The sequence below is a fragment of the Panicum virgatum genome, chromosome 4N, assembly GCF_016808335.1.
Source record: "Panicum virgatum strain AP13 chromosome 4N, P.virgatum_v5, whole genome shotgun sequence".
Lineage (NCBI taxonomy): Eukaryota > Viridiplantae > Streptophyta > Magnoliopsida > Poales > Poaceae > Panicum > Panicum virgatum.
The window spans coordinates 34,250,056-34,273,385 of record NC_053148.1 but is presented as its reverse complement, the minus strand read 5'-3'; the positions used below and the strand labels follow the sequence as shown (position 1 = coordinate 34,273,385).

At 46.6% G+C, this 23,330-nt stretch overlaps 2 protein-coding genes across 4 annotated transcripts; both read right to left on the bottom strand.

Moving 5' to 3' along the window:
* Positions 1 to 2,576: 2,576 nt before the first annotated feature.
* On the bottom strand, positions 2,577 to 13,486 carry LOC120670599 (bifunctional dihydrofolate reductase-thymidylate synthase-like). Of its 3 annotated transcripts, XM_039950740.1 has the most exons (13): positions 13,336 to 13,383; positions 12,311 to 12,388; positions 11,401 to 11,915; positions 10,906 to 11,305; positions 10,789 to 10,833; positions 10,012 to 10,077; positions 8,810 to 8,871; positions 8,659 to 8,733; positions 8,394 to 8,559; positions 3,977 to 4,100; positions 3,516 to 3,622; positions 3,283 to 3,395; positions 2,577 to 2,976 (listed from the first exon to the last, which is right to left on the bottom strand). In XM_039950740.1, exons 2-12 carry the CDS (start codon positions 12,374 to 12,376, stop codon positions 3,285 to 3,287), a joined length of 1,737 nt encoding a protein of 578 aa, XP_039806674.1. In that variant the 5' UTR covers positions 12,377 to 12,388; positions 13,336 to 13,383; the 3' UTR covers positions 2,577 to 2,976; positions 3,283 to 3,284. The 3 variants fall into 3 exon arrangements, 2 of the variants coding, with proteins under 2 accessions (XP_039806674.1, XP_039806675.1); XM_039950741.1 differs by lacking the exon at positions 12,311 to 12,388 and having other exon boundaries at positions 13,336 to 13,486; XR_005673267.1 differs by lacking the exons at positions 2,577 to 2,976; positions 3,283 to 3,395; positions 3,516 to 3,622; positions 13,336 to 13,383 and adding an exon at positions 8,199 to 8,278 and having other exon boundaries at positions 12,311 to 13,177.
* A 5,839-nt stretch (positions 13,487 to 19,325) lies between these two features.
* Positions 19,326 to 23,078, bottom strand: LOC120670596 (elongation factor 1-gamma 3-like). The gene is made up of 7 exons (XM_039950738.1): positions 22,923 to 23,078; positions 21,425 to 21,574; positions 21,265 to 21,325; positions 21,127 to 21,179; positions 20,944 to 21,045; positions 20,369 to 20,867; positions 19,326 to 19,949 (listed from the first exon to the last, which is right to left on the bottom strand). The coding sequence occupies exons 1-7, from the start codon at positions 22,929 to 22,931 to the stop codon at positions 19,570 to 19,572; spliced, it is 1,254 nt and encodes a 417-aa protein (XP_039806672.1). The 5' UTR covers positions 22,932 to 23,078; the 3' UTR covers positions 19,326 to 19,569.
* Between the last annotated feature and the right edge of the window lie 252 nt (positions 23,079 to 23,330).

Genomic DNA, 23,330 nt, shown 5'->3' with positions numbered 1-23,330 from the left:
ACTAGTGTCTTTGTGTGGACTAATCACCTGTGTATCTCAATATAAATACTTATTAGTCCACCTAAATTGTCACTCAATTACTAAAACCAAACAAGAGCCTTTCACCAAACACCTCCCCCCTTCCTTCTCTTAGCTCCACTCAACCCAGCCCGAGTTATAGTTTGTCGTGAGATTGTACTCTACGCCACATGTTATAGCTTGTCGTACTTGTACCAGATTGGCAAAGAATGGGTGAATTGGCACTTTGGCAGTTGACCGAAACCAAGCTGACGGGATCCAACTGAGGGGTAATAGAATTCATATGTGGATTGATGATTTCGTCCCACGTAAAAATCGACAGGAGGATCCCCAGAATGATTGATTCCTTGAAACTGGTTAGGCAATCGGCTTCGACGAAGCTATGCATCACACTTTGAACGACCAGTCGAGTGTCCTGATGAACTTGGTATAGAATGATACTCCCAGGGCTGTGTTAGTCCCAACTAGGATCATCGGCTGGACCTGCAGGCAGGCATCAGCTTCTGTCGCAGATCGGAATGATCGGTACAAGACTGTACATGAACTTCCTGAACATCTGAATATGCTCAGATAAATCGTTGTTCCCAATCTCTGATTATCAGGGGTCTAGCGAAATGACCAAATTTCAACGAAATTCGTCCATTTTGGTCGGGACCATGACGAAACCGAATCATCCCATAAATTTGATCGGAGTTGATTTTTTTATGCCATGACTACGGTCCATATATATGAATAAAAATATGAATAAATCTTAATTATAGACCTGTTTTGTACCTCTCTAGTTATTAAATACTGAAACAGTATGATTTCACCATCTTTCTCAGTTTTTCACCATATCTTCCCAATTCTCCCTACCATATACTACAGTGGGGTTCAATGCCCAAATTTCCATCAAGTTCTATCCAAATTTTATTTTAAAATAAATTCATTGGCTGGCCAAACAACTGAATCCTAGTCCGAATTTTCCAAAATTCGCCCATTTTATCTGACCGGGGTGTCATTGTCAATACCGGCATTTGCGTCTGCACTGTTTTTCAAAAAAAGAAGCAGCTGCAGGAGTCCACTTCTCAACCTATGCTTAGTTTCCTCTCTCTGTGTGTTCTTGTTTCAGGCCTTCAGGGTCAGCCTCAGCCCAGAGCTCGCACATTCCCACACAAGGCCGCCGTGGGCTACCTATCTCGGAATCTCAGGCCGTTCCGGCGTAGCCTGCAGACATCACCCTCTTCTTCATTCTCTGCTTGACTTGGACGCTGAAAGTGACAATGGCAGTTGAAAGAGCACTAGAGCAATGACTCCTCAACAGTAATCTTCCACATGACAGTAATCACGCTGCCTTTCACTTTTGTGGACGTGCAAATTAATTAATACAGCCCGCTGCAGGGGCGGCCCTCATATGTATTTATGGGTATTCAGTTGAATACCCAAAAGTTTTGGCAAAAAGTTTATGCATATAATATATAACATTTATATGTATTATAAAATGCAAAAATACGACCATAAAACAGGCTTTTCAGCTATACGTGGCATATTGGGCTTAATTAGCCCACTATCCAACCGCTGCAGGCCGGCCCAACTCGTCCCCCCTTCCCACTCCGAGCTCCACTCAACCCAGCCCGAGTTATAGTTTGCCGTGATTGTACTCTACGCCACATGTTATAGCTTGTCGTAATTGTACCAGATTGGCAAAGAATGGGGAATTGGCAGTTGACCGAAATCAAGCTGACGAGATCCAACTGAGGGGTAATAGAATTCATATGTAGGTTGATGATTTCGTCCCACGTAAAAATCGACAAGGAGGATCCCCAGAATGATTGATTCCTTGAAACTGGTCGTGCAGTCGGCTTCGACGAAGCTATGCATCACACTTTGAACGACCAGTCGAGCATCCTGATGAACTCGGTATAGAATGTTACTCCCAGGCCGTGTTAGTCCCAACCAGGATCATCAGCTGGACCTGCAGGCAGGCATCAGCTTCTGCCGAGGCACCATACGTCCGGCAGCAAACTCTTCAGAGAACCCAGCCGCTGGCGGCGTACCACTCGCCTTCGTCACCTCAGCATCAACAGGCTAGAGGATGCCAAGCACCGGCATCCGCTGCTCAGCCAATAGCTGAGTACCAGCAGCAGTACGAAGGTACCCAAGCAGCCGATGGCATTATATCAATGAGATCCGGCGACCCTCTCGCAGTTCGCCATCTTTGTGGCAGCAGTTCACCACGAGCAAAAAAGAAGAGTCAAGCTGTTACGTGTTTACAAGTATTTTATTTAGTGTGGAAACTCTATTCTTGTTCAAAAGTACACAAGAAAACAATGATGAGGCCGACATGGCGAACCCTGACCTTATATGGCTGAGTTTGGAGAAACCGACTCTGCCAGTTTCAGCTTCGGCACTTCACGTGGGCAAGATTTAAAAGGAAGATTGAAAAAGGAGAACGGACTACAGGTAGTACTTAGCTTCCTAAAGCACGGCACTCGGATTTCCAGTCACATGGTGGGGCGAAAAACGCAGCGGAACGCATGCCCTAAGCATTCAGGTCGTTATCTGACGTTGAAAGGAAATGAACAAGACAAAGCACACATGTAGGCATCAATCAGTGCCGAGTTTTAGCAAGTACACGAGTTATGTGACACGGGTATCTCACGAGGTAGATGAAGTACATCGTCACGGGGGCAACACGCCAGTCGACCATTGCAACAGGGCGTTGCCCAGAAGCAGCTCTCACTCGCAATGACTCATCAACACCAGCTCCGGGTAAAAGGGCAGCGGGTCTTGTAGAGTTAAAGGCAACCAGAGTACAATCGCAAATAGGCCGGGGAGGTGGGGGGACGTCTCCCAGTGAACCAACATTCAGCACCATCACCAAAAACAAGCTAGTGCCATGCCCGGTTAATGTTTAGTATAGTAGTAGTCCAACTAATTTCGCCAAGCTTGTAGAATATAGTATTGCAGCTGAGCCACCTGCATGAAAACATGGATCACGGTGAAGCAATGCAGATATATCAAGATTTTTGCTACGGCCTAAATGTTCAGTGATGAAAGGATGAACAGAACAGTGCACGGTTACTGACATAACTCTATAATATCAGGAATGGAAAGAGCAACACAACAGTACGAGGGCGTAGTAGCATGTAATTGGCAATAATGATTAATCCTGGCTAAACTCAATAACAACAGCCAGAAAGCACTAGCATTTTGTCCTGTGCCAAGGAAATTTTCAACGACAAAAGAAAATGGTCCTTGTCTTTAGTAATGACAGAACGTTACCATTATATTGCCATTTTCATTTCTATCTTCTGGTGAGGATCATAGCCAACAAGCTTGAAGTCTGATGCCACGAAAGAATCAATATCCTTCTTTGAAGGATTTATTTTCAAAATCTGCACAAAGGCCAGCATAGAATTCAGGCACAGTATGTTTACAAACATAGGCCAAACCATCTCATTTTAGTCTGCAAATTTTGTATTTGTTTTTAAACAATTTTGTCTAGAATTGCTCACTGGAAATGGCTTAGGCATCTTCTGAATTTGCTCCTCCAAAGCTCGAACATGAGTTCTGTAGACATGTGCATCCCCTATAACATGGACAAAATCCCCAGGAGAAAGACCTTGCAACATTAAGATACAAAGGGTTAGAGTTACAAAACAGCTTACTTTACCTTGTATCAGTTAGATACAGGAAACACCAGGGTAAACAAGGGGGCAACAGACAAGCAAATCCTTGCATCAGATAAATTATTCAGAACTATTTACAAAAACATCTAGAAATAAAACTGGAATGACAACAGCATGGCTTGTAAAGATTTGTTGCGACTAGAAATATAAAAGGGAGAAAAAACGAAGTTCACAAAATTAATGTTTCCTAATCAAAATTAACACATCATTATACAGGATATCCAATTAGGTATGTATTATGATGCACAGTAAACAAGAACCTTACAACAAGGCATATAAGAACATACCACAAACTTGAGCAATCATGTAAGTGAGGAGAGAATATGATGCAATGTTGAATGGAACACCAAGTCCCATGTCTGCAGAGCGTTGATACATTTGGCAGGATAGCTCCCCGTTCTCAACATAAAACTGCAAGACAGAAGTTGTTAGACATTGAATGCAAGTGTTCTAGTTGGCAAAGTTATCACACTATACGCAAGCTATGTGCATTGACTCCTAAAAACATCATTAGCGAAGCAAAATATATGTTCACGTGGGCAGCAGAGATCACCGGAAGTGGTGCCGGTGCGCCGGGAAAACCTGCAGGAAAAGGACAGACCGGTAACGGTGGCTGAACCACCGGGTCAGTCGGAAACAGAGACGCCAACTCGGGATCAGAAGAAGGTGTGGAGGAGGTGGAGTAGGGGAAATCCGACTCGTCGAAGACAACGTGTCGGGAGATCAGAACGCGGCGAGAGGTGAGGTCAAAGCATCGGTACCCCTTGTGGTCAGGGGAGTACCCGAGGAACACACAACGAGTCGAGCGGGGCGCCAGCTTGTGAGAAGCGGTGGCGGAGGTGTTAGGGTAACACGCACACCCGAAGACCCGAAGGTGGTCGTAGCGAGGAGGGGTACCGAAAAGAGCGTGGTGTGGAGTGGGAGCAGGAGAAGCAGTGGACGGAAGGCGGTTGAGCAGGTAGGTGGCGGTGTGAAGGCTCTCAGCCCAGAAGCGCGGGGGGAGAGAAGCCTGGATCAGAAGGGTGCGCACGACGTCGTTCGTCGTGCGAATCATCCGCTCAGCCTTGCCGTTCTGAGGAGAGGTATACGGACAAGACATACGCAGCTGAACACCCCGAGACAGGAAGAAAGATCGGGAGGTGGAGTTATCGAACTCCCGCCCGTTGTCACACTGGACGGCCTTAACGGTGAGGCCGAACTGAGTAGACACCCAGGCAAAGAAGTGGAGGAGGGTGGGGAAGGTCTCAGACTTGGTGCGCAAAGGGAAAGTCCAAGAGTAATGAGAAAAATCATCAACAATGACCAGGTAATATCTATAGCCAGACATGCTGAGTACAGGAGATGTCCACAGGTCACAGTGAATGAGATCAAAAGCATGCGCAGCATGCGAAGAAGAAAAAGAAAACGGAAGTCTAACATGACGACCTAACTGGCACGCATGACAGAGGTGCTCAGCAGGAGCCCTAGTACATGGAACATCGGTACTACGACGTAGCTGAGCCAAAACGTCGCGGCCGGGGTGACCAAGCCGGCGGTGCCAGGTGGTGGAAGAAGCCGTCACGGCAAAAGCAGAAGACGAAGAAGTCGAAGGCGAGGCAGCGGAAGCAGGAAGTCGAAGAGTGTAAAGGGGCCCCGGGCTGTCACATCGAAGGAGCGGACGCCGGGAAGCCGAATCCTTCACAGTAAGACCAGAAGAGTCAAATTCGATAGAACAGGAGTTGTCAGCAGTAAACTGGCGAATAGAAAGAAGGTTGTGAACCATTTGAGGAGCAACAAGAACATGAGGAAGACGAGCAGAACCCACGGCGGTGACAGGAAGGCAAGACCCATCACCGACCATGATAGAAGAAGGACAAGAGGGATGTGGGGGTCGGACAGAAGAGAGGATACCAGCATCGGGAGTGGTGTGGAACGAGGCGCCCGAGTCGGCGATCCACTCGGTGCTGGTCGGCGGCGTCAGTCCCATGGTGCTGAAGGACTGCGCCAGAGCGGCCTGGTCCCACCCCCCAGGCCAGGTCGGCTGCTGGCTGGGCTGAGCGGGCGGGGTCCAGGAAGGCGCGAAGAGTGGAGCAGCGCCAGTGAACATGGCCGCCGGCTGGAGCTGAGGACGAGGCCCCCCTCCTGGACCCTGGAACGGCCACATCGAGATGCGCCCTGACCATGGGTTGCTGAAGGATGGCCAGGGCGTACCTCCAGCAGCAGGGGCGGGAGCCGGAGCCGGTGTCGGCGCGCCGCCCCGACGGCCCCCACCGGTACCGGTGTTCCCAGAAGCAGGGCCACCAGGGCCACCACCACCACCACCCCGTCGTCGGCGACGTCCACGCCCCCCCCCCCCCCCCCTCCTCCGGTCTGGCCGGCGTGTGTAGCACCAAGGAGGGAGGTGGCAGGAGCAGTGGAGGAGGCCGGTGGAGTAGCAACGAGCGCGGCGGGGGTGGGCGAGGACGATCCGGGCGCGAGACCCCTGGTGATCTCCTCGAGGGCGAGGTCGTCCCGGACCTGCAGGAAGGTGGGGAAAGGCCTCTGGCGGGCGATCCAGCCCTTCAGGTGGTCATAGGTGCTGCTCAGTCCCCGTAGGACATTGAGCACCAAGACCCGATCGGACACTGGATCCCCGAGGTCGTGAAGAGCATCGGCCATGCTCTTCATCCGCTGGCAGTACTCACCGACGGAGAGATCTCCCTGCACGAAGGTGCGGAAGGTGGCGTCGAGCTGGAGGGCGCGGTACTCGGCATTGCCGAGAAACTGCCCCTCGAGCGCCACCCAGGCCTGCCGCGCGGTGCCGCCGTGGGTCCTGACGAGGTCCTGAAGATCTAGGGAGATGGTCCCGAAGATCCAGGACAGAGCGACGCTGTCGAGGCGCAGCCACGTCACGTCGCGTGTCTCGATCGGCGAGTCGACGAGGACGTGGTCGTCGAGGGCATAGCGGCGGAGGGTGAGGACCTGGTCCCGCCAGCGGCCATAGGAGGACGCGGGGTCGAGGAGGACGGAGACCAGGGCCCTGATGTTCTGGACGCCGGCGGCCTGGAGGTGGAGCTGGGCGACCATGGGGTCGGTCGGGTCGTACCGGGCTCCAGATCCAGCGAGCGGGGCCTGGTGGGAAGACGAGGCGCCGTGCTCGGGGTCGACGGGCTGGCCGGAGGAGACGCGGAGGAAGCGCTCCGCCTCGGCGACCCGGAGAGCGAGGGCGTCGGCCGTGGCGCGCTCGCGCTCCCAGGCGAGGGCTGCCATGCGGACCCGCTCCTGGGCTGCCGAAGCCTCCGACTTGGCGGCGAGGAGGGCCGCGGCGAGAGCGGCGTCGGCCTGCTGCCCTCGGAGAGCAGCGGCGGCGAGCGGCGCATCCGCGGGTGCCATCCCGAGGCCGGACCACGCGGGATCGGCGGGCTGCATGCCGGCAGCGACCGCGGTGCGGTAGGCGGCGACGGCGGCAACAGCGGCGGCTGGATCGGGTGTCGTAGCCTGCAGCAGAGTGTGCTGGGCCGCGGGTTCGGCTCCCGCGCCCGCGGCTGCGCCACCCGCTCCAGCAGCAGGCGCCTGCTGTAGGGCAGCGCTGGCAGCAGCCGGCAGGGGCCCCTGCACTGGCAGCAGGCCCTGTCCGGGCGGCTGCAGTGGCCCCTGCGGGCCGCCAGGAGCCTCCCCAGCGGCGCCGTCAGCGGCGGCGGCGGCCAGATCGAGCTGGGGCAGCGCCACCAGGGCGGCCGCAGCGGATCCGGGGCCCGTGGCGGCCGGGACGGGAGCTCCCGCGGCGGATCCGCGCCCTGCGGTGGCCGGGACAGCGGATCCCGCGGCGGATCCGCGCCCTGCAGCACCCACAACGGCGGCGTAGGGCGGCCGAGCGGCCCAGGCGCCGGCGGGCTGCGGAGCAGGGGAGGGGGGCTGCGGAGCAGGGGAGGGGGAGATCCACGCGCCGGCGGGCTGCGGAGCAGGGGAGGGGGAGATCCACGCGCCGGCAGGCTGCAGAGCAGGGGAGGAGGAGAGGTAGGGGAAGGAAGAGAGGGGAGGGGAGGGAGGCGACGCCGGCCGCCTGCCAGCCATGGCGGCGGCGGCGGGGCTGTGAGGAGGGAGGAGAGGAGAGGAAATTAACCTAGGCTAATGATACCATAATGGAGGGAATTATTAGTGTATTCCTCCAACCCTAGATGGGTGGGTATATATAGATCCTATACATGGGCCTCTAGATGGGCCTCTATACACAAGGGCTCAATATACTCCAACAATAACTAATCTTCAATACGAGGGAAGGGATTCAACTCCCTATGTATTTTCGGAGCTTGGATCCTATGGAAACACAGGAATGCATGTGTCTTCAATGGGATGGCCCCAAATCTGGAGCGGGCTCTCCAGGCCATCAAGGAGGAATCCCTTCTATGGAGGTTCTCTGGGGCTAAGGGGCTCGTTGCCTTGAACCCAGGAAGGTTGGTAGAGCAAGTTTAGGCTGTTAGGTGTTGTGTGGTCAGGTCCTAAGTTCATCCTTTTATGTAATATAATTCTACAAGGTTCTGGAGCCCTCACTCTGGTCCAAGGTGAGGTGCTGTCTACTGTAAATTGGACCAACCCCCTTTTTCCTCTTAATGCAAAGATACGCAGCTCTCCTGCATATTCGAGAAAAAAATACGAGGAAAAAGTACAAGGGTAACATGTTGGACATATCAAAATGGCCCAATAGTTAAAAACTAGACATAAAACAAGCAGACAAACTATACTAACTTGTGCAAACATGTGGCAAGGAGGAAGAGCCATCTTCTTCAGATCTGAAGGATTCCATGCCGACAAAATTATTCGCCGATCATCAGGATTGTTCTTGATCTTGTCAATAACATCCATTAGTTGATCAAAACCTTTTCCAGTGTAGTCAGCATGCATGTCTGTATATCTATCAAATGTCATTTTATTAGACAACATGGCAAAGAGAGATTTAATGACAGAGACAGAGACCAAGATAGGAGGGAAGGGAGGATAAATGAAAGCTTACTCAGCACCAAAGTGTCGCCATTGAAATCCGTAGACTGGACCTAGATCACCTTCCTCCCTGTGCGCCAAGCCAACACTAGAAAAGACGGGCAGGTAGATTAGAGATCAAGAACCGAAGTACAAATTCTATGCAGCTTATATCCAAGAGATACCTGTCAAGATATTCTCTTGAAGCATTGCCATCCCAGATATGAATACCTTTCTCTTGTAAAACCTAAGAATGAATATAATACATCAGTATACTAAATCTAAATTTGGTAGAGGCACAGAGCCCAATGTGAGCCAAGCAGAAAACTATGGACATGTTATGGAGGGAAAAAAAGGAAATTTAAAGAAACATTTTAATTCCTTCAGGATATGGGGAATTCTCACATTTGAAAGGGCCTAAGTGCATAGGAACAGTGGTTTCTGGTGCAAGTACTGCTGAAAATGGTCAGATGACTGCAGCACTAGCAGATATTTCAAATGTAGGAGCTGAGTGGATAAACTCTACAGAACAAGTTGCACCTAGTTTATCAGAATTACTATGACTAGTCAAATGGGTGGTGTTTTACTATTTTCTGCAGAAAATGCTCTCCCTACTGCATTTTGCAAATTCTCCTTTTAGCCTTACCACATGTACAAGTCCTACAGTTCCTAGAAGGGCGGGCCTAGTGCAGCGGTAGAGCCTACCGTCTGTAACCGGAAGGTCCCGGGTTCGAGCCCCAGCCTCTGCACATTTGTGTGGGTAAGGCTTTGGGGCTTAAAGACAACCCTTCCCTAGACCCCGCGCAGTGCGGGAAGCCTACGGCACTGGGTACGCCCTTTTAGTGTAACATTGCTTAAATGACAATTTGATCAATAAACGGGCTCTCCTTATACCTTGGATTAATATAGTAAGGCAAACAGTACAAAAAAAATAACAGCTTAATCTTACATTATCAATGAGTTAGATTACTGCGAATATTACTAAGAAGGTAGAGAGGGGGATGAGAAACCATTTATTGATAAACTTAGCATTTAGGAAATGGCATAAAAGAAAAAAGAGGAGTACCCAGAAATTGTTTAGTGAAAAGTTGAAGAATTATAAAGGACTCACATTTGCAATTGAAGGGAGTAACAAATGAAACAAAACTTTACGAAATTGCTAAAATTGCGGGTACTCCCTAATCAAAACAGCATGTAATTTGTTTGTGCCTAGACAAAGGTTGCAAAATGATTAGTAGATTTCGTAAAAATTGAGGTAAGCGCATACATCATGGAATGTGGGTTGTGGATACATACTAAGTTATAAATGGCTTTAATAAACCGAAAGATTAAATAAGTTTGGCTAAAGACAGCACTAGATCCAATAAAATGCTTTAAGCTTGTGCACCTTTGCATTTGTTGAACCACTGATAAACCACAGGAGTTCTTCAACAACACCACGCCAAAATACCCTCTGTTAAAGAGCACATGTCATTGCATAGATCATAGTAGATAATACATTAACATAGTTATTCAAACTCTTTTGTTTGGACTCCTGATGTTTAATAACAGACAGGGAAAAGCCTTAAAGCTCTCTATTTGAATGTTCAGGGGAATGTTCTACAGTTATCAAGTATGCGTGGAAAAGAGTGCATTACAAAGTGGTAGCATGATCAAACAGAATGTTGCACACTAGCACTGCATCTGCATGTACTGTCATCTGTCACTTGTATAATAACAACAAATGAAGCATGCAGCTCTATTACACTAGCAAGTCATAGTCTCGGACAATACGCCCATCTTAATAAAACATTGGAAGGGCTCTAGGCTCTAGCTGTCTCGTCAAGACAATAACTATTGTAGATGATTCAACAAAAATTAACAATTCAGAACCTCAGTCAAATTCTTGAAACAGAGCTTATGGGGATCATAAAAGAACAAAACTAAATCAGCATCAACTTGAATGCAATTACTGTAAATAAAAGAAAAAAAAGGCACAGAAGAAACATAATAAACATGTTTGAAAATTAACAAGCCCAAAGCATTAAAGATATAGCATATTCTTAATGCCATTCTCCCCTTGATTCTTTTCTTACAAACCATAAAACCAAAAACAATTTTGTGCATGCTTCAATTGATTGTTCTGACTGCATTAAATTTGAAAACTACAAATATATTCACATACCTTTGTTGTCAGAAGAGGAAAACTTTTCCTTAAGTTGAACCGCATCTATTAAGAAAAACGAAGACATTATATTTTTCTGGTTGCTCAAATGAGATATTCAAAGTTAAAGAGAAATACCTGACACCCAAATTTTGACAATGTTCCTGTTCCTGTCCTGTCATTTTTCTGAGCACCAGATCTTATAATATCTTCAACAAGATTAAGATAATGATACTCCTCATGGCGATCAAATATCATCTTCGGAAGAAAAGAGAAATTTTCTATTCCAAACTTGTCGTTCTTGCTATCAACCTCAGTTGATTCCTTTCCATCTGAGTCATTAGTTTCTGCCAGTGATTTTCTAACACGAACAAAGGTCACAAAATAATGCCTAATGTTGCTTTCTACCACCGGGAAAGATGAATACCATGGTTGGAACACTGAGAAGTCAATTGGTGGGATGAAAGTGTCACACTCAATGCTCAACTGAATGTTAGTTAGATGGATGGCCTCACATGCAGGTCCATTAAGATACTCCCTACATATGTAGAAGAGTGAAAAGCATTAAAGCGGAGTTGCATGTAACAACAGAGTACATGTACAATATATTCTTCCAAAAGGCTAATAGCTCACCTCAGTACCTGCCCACCCCCTATAACAAAAACTTTCTCAATTGATAAGCAATATGGAGTTGATGCTAGAAGTTCTAAGGCAGACTTCATGCTTCCGCAGATAACAACATTTTCTACTGTTGCAAAATCAAAACTGCCAGATCGAGTAAGTATGACATTCAAACGACCAGGCAATGGCCTCAACTTAACAGGAATGCTCTCCCATGTTTTCCTTCCCATTATAACTGCATTCTTCTTGGCAGGGTCAGATGTTGAAAGCGTAAGCTCCTTGAAGAACTTAAGGTCACCAAGAAGCTTCCATGGCAAGATCCCATCCTTCCCAATGCCCAAGTCACGAGTGGCAGCAACAACAACCTGATAGTTGCGCTGAAGGCCACTCTGCGAATCACCATTGGCTGGAGCTGTAGGCATTGTCTCACTACAGCTGAAAGAACTTATTTTTCTATGCACGTCCAGAAATTGAGGTTTTTTAAATTGTGAAACAACTGAACAACCAATGCTGGAAAATCTCGCAACCTGAATTTGAGGAAGCTATAAGCTGGCAAGCGTCGCAAAATAAATTGTACAGTGACATAATTGAAGCTACAAAAGGCTCATAATTTTCCATAGTGTCATACAAGCAACTGTATGCATATAAAAAGGATTCAAGCTACAAAAGCCCCACTTTATCCCAGAGTTTAAAACAAGCAACTGCATGCACACTACGTTTTTAAAAACTCAACTTAAAATGAAAGAACCACACAATTCACAAGTCAGGGATCCACGAAACAGGTATGCAGTAATTTTTTCATAATTCGTTCAGCGAACTACAGTCTGCAACCTCTCTTGAGGCAAGAGCTGTATTTTGCTAGAACACAAAAGCATACTACAATTAAACTGTTCTGACAATAAGTTTCGCTAGTGGTATATACTTTGCATGCATGTCGAGAAAACCTAGAGATGTATGGTCCTGCCCTGAGCACCTCTGTCACTAACATCTGAATCCTGAACTAGAAATAACAAAAAATTACCATGGTTGATAGCACTATTTCAGCAAATGAAAACATAAAAACAAGTGAACTGGTTAGAAAACAGGAGAAAGCAAAGCTGCATGATATGTGGTTCAGGAAATATTGAAAATATTATTACTACAACCTCCACTTAAAATTACAATGCTTATTTCATTTCAGTAGGGCAAGGCTTTGACCTGTTACTCTATTTATACATAATTTTGTGGCACAAAGTTGATGTCATTAGATTCGAACTAAAAAATATATCTTGTCATAATGAAGGGAAATATGCATTGCAAGAAAACAGAGGATACAATCAGTTCAAACAAGTGTACATAACTATAGATTGAAGGTAAATTAGGACGAAGCAGGATTTTTAGTAAGGCCATGATAGTATACTGCATTTCACCATATAGTATGCATGACACTGCACCCAACTGCAAAGCATCAATAGCAGCAGCAACTAGTACATCAGTTGGTGAGAACTAATAATAGCAGAAACAACAACAGTTGGGGTCCCTACTTAACAGGCAGGAAGAACAAAAATGCTTGAACTGACCGGTGACCAGTTAAAACTTCGAAATCTCTAAAATGCAGCTAACTGGATAACCTATTAAATTCTTTTGGCACATCCACACCTACAAACTCAATCGGCGCCCAACCAACTGAAGAACAGGGGACACCAGCACAGACGACCCTCGGGAACCCGACTTCTGGTCCAACGAGCATGTCGGGACATACAAGGCCAACCACCAAATCGGACCCATCCTCAACACTCCAGCACCCGGAACCCCCCACCGGAACCCCCCACGCCGGCCCTACCCGCGGTCAAACGGGCCCACGAGCTAGGGTTCCCCGCCGCGCTGCAGCGAAGGAAAGTGCGCACGAGAACACTAAAGCCTGACGAGGAGGAGGGGGAGAGAGGGGGAGGTGGGGTGGGGGCTCACCGGCGGTTGAGATCCAGCGGTCGCCGGCGGCGGACGCCGGAGGGGGGGGGGACGGGAGAGGGTGTGCGCGAGAAGGAAAGGGGGTTTTGGAGGGGGTTGGGCGGTGTGAAAACGCGTGCGGGCCTGCGGGAGCGCGGCACAGAGCGGTGGGCGGCGGCAGGATGCGAGCGGGAGGAACAGCTGGGCTGGCCCGTTAGCGGAGGGAGAAGGGGAGCGGTTTTTTTATTTTTATATTTTTTATTTCTGTTTTTACAAAAATATATTTTCGATTTAGAAATTTACAGAAATATAGCCCGGCCGCCGGCGGCCGGGACTTGAACGCAAAAAAAAGAAGAAAAAAATTGCAGACAGGTCCCTGGGGCCGGTCGCCCGACAGCGGGGCGGCCGGCCCCCCTGGCCGCCCAGCAGCTGGGCAACCGGCTCCCAGCAGCTGGGCGGCCGGCCCCCCAGCCCTATATAAGGTGTTTGCCCCGTCACCCCCATTTGGCTTACTAAAAATCCAGAAAAAAAAGAAGAGAGAGGGAGGGAGGGAGAGGAGGGGTGAGGGAGAGGCAAAGCGGCGAAGCTCTGTCGGATTTTCAAGGCGGCGACTTTAGGTAACTAAAATTTTCTACATTTTATAAGTAGATTATGTTGTAATTTTTTTTGAAACTGTAGATTAGCAATCAGTTCAATTATTGTTAGGAGTGATTAGTGGTAATTTAGATGCAGTTACTTATAGTGATTAGCGTTGATATAGTACATTTAGTGTTAGATTTAATATTAGAAAATACTAGAAAATTATTAGAGAAGTATTAGAAAATAAAAAAATGAAAGGTAATATTAGAAAATTGTAGAAAATGTTAGAAAATTATAGAAAATGTTAGAAACATTTTTAGAAAATATTAGAAAATAGTTTAGCAATCAGATTAATTATTATTAGGAGTGATTAGTGGTACATTTAGGTGTAGTTACTGATACTGATTAGCGTTGATATAGTATATTAGCAATCTGATTGCTCACTTGTGATTGCCAAGGCTCAACACCATGGCATCCTCAGGATCCACGTACATTTCATGGAATAAGGTGGCGGAAACAGTCCCCCAAGGAGTCCAGGTGCCTATGTGGTTTTGCGGATCCTTGTGCAAACTAATGAAATCAAGGGTTTTGTGGGACGACTTTGGCAAGAGATTCTTCATGTGCGAGAATTACGAGTACGACCCGCCCAAGCATTACGGCAAGGACCGAGCAAAAGTACTACAAAACACTATCAGAGTTTGTCACTTTCTGATCTAGTAATGACTTCTAACATGATTTGGGGAAAGACTCCACCGCCTCAATGTGATTTCGTGCAGTGGTTAGACACCGAGCAATCTCAGCAGGATAAGGACCACGTGGAGCGTCAAGCAAGGTGGGCTACACAAAGGTGGCAACGAATGCTGCATGAAGAACAGATGGAGGAGAAGCGCAAGAAAAACCAGGAAGACATTCAGAAGAGGATTGCAGAAGTGGAACGTCAGAAGGCAGAGGAACGTGAAGCTGACATGGAGAGGAAGCGAGAGAGGGCCCGTCGTGCTAAGGAAGCAGGGTCTGAAGCTATTAGGAAGGGAAAATATCCCCGGTGCACTCAGTAAAGTACCACCATGTAATCCCGGCATTTTACATTTCCTAAGGCATGTTAGGTTTACTCACAACACGAGGTTATCGTGTTGCACATGCCATGATTTTCATTGTTGAATTATCTAGTAGTACGAACGTCTTAGACCTCTGCTTTGTAATCGTAGCATTGTGTTACAAAACTGTATTGTAAACCGAAAATTTATGATTCGTAACTACACTTCTATTTTCAGGACAATTTCCAGTTTTTCCAGTGAGATATGAATTTTGAGTTACCACTCTCTTCTGTGTTCTTGGATTGTTCTTCCAACCATCATATATATATAATCAGGGAGCGTACAGTGGAAACTCTATTAAATGCATGAACACTTCTCATCTTGCAAAAGCGGAGTCTTTGATTTTTCTTTTCATAATTCGTCAATGAGAGTTGAAAAGTACAAAACAACTCAAATAAAACAAAACACATAACAATTCAAATAAAGCAAAACACAGAACAATTCAAATCAAGCAAAACACAGAACAATTCAAACACAGAACAAGACCTTCGTAATATTACATGCTACAATTTGAGCAAATACATATCCATACATAATGAAATGTAATTATCACATACAGGTCGGAATACATATCCATACATCTGGTTCAAATACATATGCACACATAACGAAATCTAGACGCGACGGGCTCCAAACTCCGCAGGCAATCCATCGGTGGGATTTCTAGAAGGTCCAATTTCAGCACCAGCATTATGTTCTTGCATTTTAGGGCACTTCTTGTAAGTGTGACCATCTGCTCCACACAGGTTGCATCTTTTGTTCTTCTTTCCTGCCTCAGACTCATCCATTCCGTTACGGATACGAAGTGTCTGCCGTCGACCTACCCCTTTCCTAGCATCTGGATTGGGAATGTACATTGGAGAGATATTTGGTGTAGTGAATGATCCCAGACTGCCTATGCCATATATCTCATGGCCCCAAGTGTGCACATCGGTTTCTTTTCTGTAATATTGTGAAACAAAAACCCCAGGATCCAACCCAGATTCTGAACATGCCGCAATGACATGGGAGCATGGTAAGTGAAGAAGCTGTGGCTTCTTGCATCTGCAAAAAACCTTGCCTTCTGGTGTTATCAAGCAATCATGAACGACCATTTGTCTGCGGACACCCTGCCCTATCCTGTCCTTGCATGAAACCTCAAACATTTGATCCTTTGTGCCCATAGAGACCACTCTGTGATATTGAGCCTTTTCAATCTTTTCTTTCATGTAGTTAGTGACCCTATTACAAAAAGTCACACCTGGATCATTAAGTAAGACAGCAGCTGCCTGGTACCGCTCTCTGAAGTACCTTGTGCATCCGTATATGATAAATTCAACTATGCCAACAAGAGGAAATCCACGAACATGATGCATTACCATATTGTAACACTCTGCGTGGTTGGTTGTCTCGATACCATATCGACGACCACCAGTGTCGTATAGAATTGACCACTTCTCCTTAGGTGCATCCTTAATCCACTGTGTGAAAGGTCCGCCGCCGGAACGTCTCCGGCTGGAGGTTGAGGTCTGTTCCTTTAGTAGCTCGGCGCACATGTTATCTAGTATCTGCCACAATGCATCAAACTTCCGCTGCTGATTCTGAGTGCACAATCTCTTGAACAAATTCATAAGTTCCTTATTCTTGAAGCGCTCAAAAAAATTTGCACCCATATGCCTTATGCACCACCTACTCACAACATCTGGCCATAGAGGAGGCTGTCCTCGACTTCCTTCATGTAGTTGCCTTATTGCTGCTAGAAGACCAGCATATCTGTCACTGATGAGGCAAACATCAGGCCTTCCAGCAACAACGTGAATCTTCACACATTCAATGAACCAGTACCAGCTCTCTGTGTTCTCATTCTCAACAAAAACAAAGGCGATGGGAACCACCTGCTTATTGCAATCAACTCCAATTGCTGTCAGTATTGTCCCCCTTATATCTTCCTATCAAGAATGTGCCGTCAATACATAGAACAGGAAGGCAATACATGACTGCCTCACACATGCACCAAGGCAGAAGAAAGCACGAAGCAGAAACCCAGGTCCCCCATCTAAACTCGGTACAATGTAGATATCAGCCGCGCTTCCAGGATTTCTCTGCACAATTGCTGACAGCATGTGAGGTAAGTTATCATATGATGCCTCATAAGTACCAAATCTCATCTCAAACACTTTTTGTTTTGCCCGCCAAGCCTTTGCATAACTGATTTTGTATTGAAAACGGTCGTCGATGTCCCTCATTATCAATTTTGGCTCATAATCAATTTTGTCCAGAATCACCCCATACATCTTCTTGGCAACAAAAGTGGATGTGATGTTACGGTGAGTTTGAGCAACAGCAGTTAATCTACATGTATGTGGTGTAACAATTGAACACTCCTAGTGTGTCTTGTACTTGCCCTTGTAGGCATGTACTCGCCATGCACAATCGCCATTGACACACTTCACCTCATATTCTTTGCTGCTAGACTTGACAACTCTGAATTTCTTCCTCAACGATATAGCCCAAAGCTTCACAGCATCTTTCACAGCTTCAATGCTAGGATACTTTGCCCCCCTGCACGACCTCATTCTCTCTGTATTCGTACTCATTACTCCTAATATCCTGTATCACTGGATTTCCAAAACCCTTGCCTCTCCATTCACCTAGCAACGGGTAGTCCTCATCGTCTGATGAGTCCCCACATTCTTCCATCATTCGAGCCTCTTGGTCTTCATTCTGTACAGCTTCCACAATTCCAGGTATCCGCTCACCCTCATCAGCTAAACCTTGCGGCTCAGGTTGAATGGCATGCACGTTCTGATCTTTTTTTTCTCCTACCTGATCAGCTATACCTTGCGGCTCAGGTTCTGTGACATGCATGTTCTGATCTTTATTTTCTTGTTCCACTGCTTGGTTCATATAAGATGATGTACTTGTTGATCCTTCACCGAAATGGCCTGCCTTCTGGTGAATCTGAATTAGCATTGCAAGAGGCCACCCACGGTCAAGAGCTGCTTGCATGTAAGTCCGTCATTCTTCGGTATTTGCTATAAGCATCAACTCCCAGAAATCCCCTTCAGTTCCCCAATTTGTCACAGTCTGAACGGTTAGGAAATGAGTCTTTAGATTCACATTGAATATCTCGTGAAACCATTTGCGTATGGAACCAAAACTCCTCTCTAAAAGTTTATCTATTCCGCACTTTCTTCGTTCAAAAGCTGATAGATCTACTCCATACGCATCATGAGAAATATATCCGTCACCATAATGAACTTGAAAACGAAGCTTGCTCGACATATCTGGACACAGAATCATGATATTAAATTGATTACTAATCTACTGTTTTAACAAAAATAATTACAACAAAAATAATTACTCGACATATCTGGACACACAATCATGCTATTTGTCAAGCGTAGAAGAATTTTGGTTACCTGCAGTCGCCGGCTCGAAAATCCGGTAGGGCTTCGCCTCTCTCCCTCCCTCTCTCTTTTTTCTTTGTTTCTGGAATTGTAGTGATGCAAATGAGGGGTGGGGGGACCAGCCAACCCTTATATAAGGGTGGTAGAGCCAGCCGCCCAGCTGCCGTGCGGCCGGGGGGGCCGGCCGCCCCGCTGCCGGGCGACCGGCCCCAGAGACCTGTCTGCAACTTTTTCTCTTTTTTTTTTGCGTTCAAGTCCCTGCCGCCCGGCAGCCGAGCGGCCAGGTCCCGGCCGCCCGGCAGCGGGGCGGCTGGGGTATATTTCTGTAAATTTCCAAATCGAAAATATATTTTTATAAAAAACAGAAATAAAAAATAAAAAATAAAAAAACCGCAGAAGGGGAAGATGGGCGAACGGGCTGGCGAAGGAAAAGGAGAAAGATAGAAAAGGAAAAAAGAAATAATAATCTCTATATATAGTGAATAGATTTAAGGTAAAATCTGGATAATTCTTAGAAGATTTAGAAATTAGATAAAAATATTCTAAAAGGTATTCACATCCTAAAATTGATGTGATTATTTCGATAGGGTAGTGCTAAAGTTTAACACTTTCACCCATTAGTATCTTAGTCTAATTTAGATATTTTCTAGAAGAAAAACTAATTGGAAACAACTAAAAAGACACCTGGTAATATTTTCCAACCCAAAGTATTGCTGAACACTTGATACTTCTCGGGAATTAGGCTAGAATGCCATTGTTGGCTATTTGAGAACATTGTAAAACTAGATGAATGTTCATGGCCATTTCGTTCTAAAAAAAAACACAGTAAACATTTGTAAACCTTGTAGAGCGAGTGCCCGCTGCCCACTTAATAATCGGCAAAAAAATTAAGAATCACAGGGCTTGCTCCTACTGTCTTACAACTTCGTAAAAAACAAGGAACCGCTGGTAGCCGGCCGGAAGATAGTAAATTTCAGTCACATACCGAGACAACAGGATTAGATTACGGACACGAACGAATGCAAATGCACGACAGAAACAGAACACAAGATAGCCAAAAAAATTTCAACTAAGCACAAACTTCAACCAGTTCACGAGGGTGTATCAGGTAAACATAGACAGGTAACAAGCAAACTCTTCCATAGACATCCAATCCGAAGCCTAAGCAATTCAATCTCCAGGCAAGTGGAACCTCACTTGAAGCATTTCGCATCAAGAAGGGCCTCACCCTCGAAGGGCTCCTGGTCCTCGATCATGGCACTGACCCGCTCCCTCTGGGCCTCATCAGATATGTCCACCTTGGTCCACTCGTAGAGCTCCATGTCATAGACCTCATCCATTACAAACTTGGGGACCTCCTGGCCACGGAAGAGCCAGAGCCCCTTCAACTTGAATGGGGGCTCAGAGCCAACCACAAGCATCTTGCCAAAGGCGTACTTGCGGCACAGGTCCATCCGCTGCAGGAACCCACCAACCTTGTTCATGGTCACAAAGGAGACAGTGTTCTCATCATTATACTTGTAGTCACAGAACCACAGAGAGTAGCCCTCTGGGTCATACATATCCCAGAAACCTGAAATACAGACAGCATGTAAGTTTTGGTCAAAATACCAAAAAGATGGAAAAATGAATCCAGCACATTCATCTAATTAATTTACTTGGATTATTACAAAGTTGTTGCAACCTAAGCACTGACATTGTATTCTGCCTATTAGAGGTTACTTTGAATACATGACTATAACCATATGATAGTTTGGGTTGGCTAAAATCTTGGCAGCTATCTTCGGTTTTACTCTGAAACAACAATATCTTTTATCAAACGAGGGCTATAAGGCTACACCCAAAATTCAGTCAGGACAAAGCACCCAATACAGAAGGGACTCCTCTGTTTGTAAGTGTAACACTAGTAGACCACAAATGAGATTTCAGCACCAGGAACTCAAAAATGAGACTTCAGCACCAGCCAAATAGTATAAAAGGTGGGGAAGATACCTTTGATGGCAACCTCACGGAAGTTGGTCTTTGTGTTTGAGTATAGCCTCTTCCAGTCATCAAGGATCATCTTGCTTGGTGGCAGCAAGTCAAGAGGATTCTTAGGCTTCGGCTTTGGTGCCTCCTCTTCTGCCGGTGCCTCAACCACCTTTGGCTTTGGGGCCTCCTTTGGGGCTTCTTTCTTCACATCCTTAGCCTTTGGCTCCTTGAGGGCAGCAGCCTTTTTCGGAACAGGAGGCACTGACTCTGCCTGCTTGACATCACCCATGACCTTCTTGAAGTTAGGCTGGCTAACCATGGTCCAGAAATACCTCTCGACATGAGGGAACTCGGATGTGAAGCTCTTGGTCAAGATCCGTGCAAATCCATGGTAGAGGTTGCATGTCAATACAATGTCAGCTAGAGTGACAGAATGCCCTACAAGGAATGTCTTTGAGGCAAGGTGGGTGTTCAGAGAACCAAGCGCTCTCTTCAATGAGGCAATAGCTGTTTCCTCTGTCTGCACAAGCAAAAAGGTTAGACTGAAATTTCATGATCAATAATACAAGATCCAAGTTACCCATTCTACAACTTACCGTCTGAGAATAAGGAATGTAACCAAGCCTTGGGTACAAGTACCATGCAACACCAGGATCAACTTCTGTTGCAGCAAAGTCCATCCACTGCTCAACATGGGCCTGCAAGAACCATCAATGAGGTTCAGAGGTTATATGTGCTAAAACTTATGTAGCTAAGATAACATTCAAGAAATTACTCACTTGTTCAATACGAGAAGACCCAAAAAGAGGGTTGCCATCATTCAAGCGAGCAACTTAAAGAAAAGCAGAGGCATGGTTATCATCAGCAGAAAGACGAAGAAAGAATTAGAATGAAAATGTTTGGAATTATAGATATACCATAGCGTGCAATAGCATTGCTCTCAAAAACAGCACCTTCAGGAGTCTCCAGAACAGGCACCTGAAAGAAATTGTTAGTTCCTGAAACAATCTACAAGACCATTTTAACATTTAGTTTTTTGCGAAAGGATTTTTAAGATATAGTTGGTGTATGGTGTACCTTCCCAAGGGGGTTCATCTTAAGAAACTCAGGGGTCTTGTTGGTGACACCCATCTCAAAATTCTTTGTCAACTCAATCTTAACCCCACTGTATTCTGCAGCAATAAGTGCCTTGAAGGCATTCTTGTTACCAGGTCCAGAATGCAATACCTATGCAACAAAAATAGATTAGACATTGTATTACAAATTGAAACTCAGGACTTGTGTTTCTGAATGGTGTTGAACATGTGCAAGCCAAGCAATGACATCTTAAACGTTTACCTAAGTGAGAGAACGAAATCCGAGTAACACATGTGTTTCAGTAGCAGGTAAAAATACACAAACAAACACATGCACGCAGCAATCATTGTATGAGATTGTGTATTTGTAATCTGAAGCGGACAATGAAATATCAGATTCCTAACAAGGCCCATGAGCATTTTTCATACAGATAAAGCCAAGCAAGATGGTTTTAACAATGCAACCAAGTAAAGGCATGCGCAGAGAGAGAGAACAATAATAGCAAACAGTACTGGATCGTGATAACTTAAATTACCATGGTTTTAACTTATCAAAATAAAATACAACATAGTCATTTTTGACCTCCCAACTTAAATTCATCTTCAATACTTATTCCTAGCTGTGCCGCATCGCGATACCCCACCCTATGCACCGGAACGAGATCCGCTGCAGTTGAGTGCCCTGCAGTGGTGTCCCTGACACGTGGGCCCCACACATGCAGGCCCACCTGTCAGTGCCCAACTGCAGGCTGCCGAACTGCAGCGGATCCCTTTCCCTATGCACCCTGCTTTTTCCTTTTACAGTCACCAAAACAGCACTGCTACATGTAACTTTCACTCAAGCACGATTAAGGATCAGAAGGTTCAAATAAATTGGGTTGGGATGATAGCTCTGAAATGAATCAGATGCCTCAAATACTACTCGAAGTTGTGCATGAATGGCTGTCCGCGCAGCAATTCCCTCCCCGGAAACACCACGATCACACTGGTCAAAAGGGCTTCTATAACTGCACACCCAACCATCATACCAGTGAGCCAGCAACTCCGAGTGGCATCACTTGCACTGTGAATCACCTCCACCAAATCAAACTACGTATAAGACCCCAACATTTCCCCGGTGTAAACAAGGGGATGCCAACAAGTGATCTATTGGCTCCACTATTGCTTTCTAAAGGCCAAAGTTCACGGTGCTGCATGAAGTTGAAACAAACCAGGAGCTAAACAGCCTACCACACCCCGGTCGCTTCTACGTTTCCACACCCATGTGACTCGCGAATCGCATCCGACAAATCGACACCCCGCGTCGCGCATCAGATCAAGCTAACTACAAGGCAGGACTCCTCAAACATCAAGGCCCAATCAGCCGAACAGCCTCAGCCGCCAATTGAAAGATCCTCACAGCCAGTCCGACGCGCGATGAACTACACAGCCACCACTAGCCACTACCGAAACAGCAGGGACAAAACCCAAAGGAGGACGGACGAGGAGCAGGAACTCACGAGCGCCATGTCGACTGATCTGGCGATCTGCAGCACGGATCGCAGGAGCAGGCCGGCCGAGGAAGAGAGAGAGAGGGCGGAGGATTTATGCTATGGCGGCGCAGCGGAGATGAAGGGGAGGAGGAAACCACATCTAGGGTTGGGCGGCCGGAGCCCGGATGGCGAAGATCGGACGGACGGGATTGACCGCGGGGCGAGCCGGATGCGAGGGAACTTGGTGGGTTGCACTCCTCGTGCTATCTTGCAATTTGGATAAGGTCCTCTCTGCACTTTTTTCGGGCTAACGAGGGGGCTTAACGCAAAATGACAAAAAATATTATACTCTTTCGCATTTACCAGTCTTTTCAGCTTCCGTGGCGGGCGAGTTAAGTAATCGACCGAATACAAAGCATGGTTTAACGAGATTTA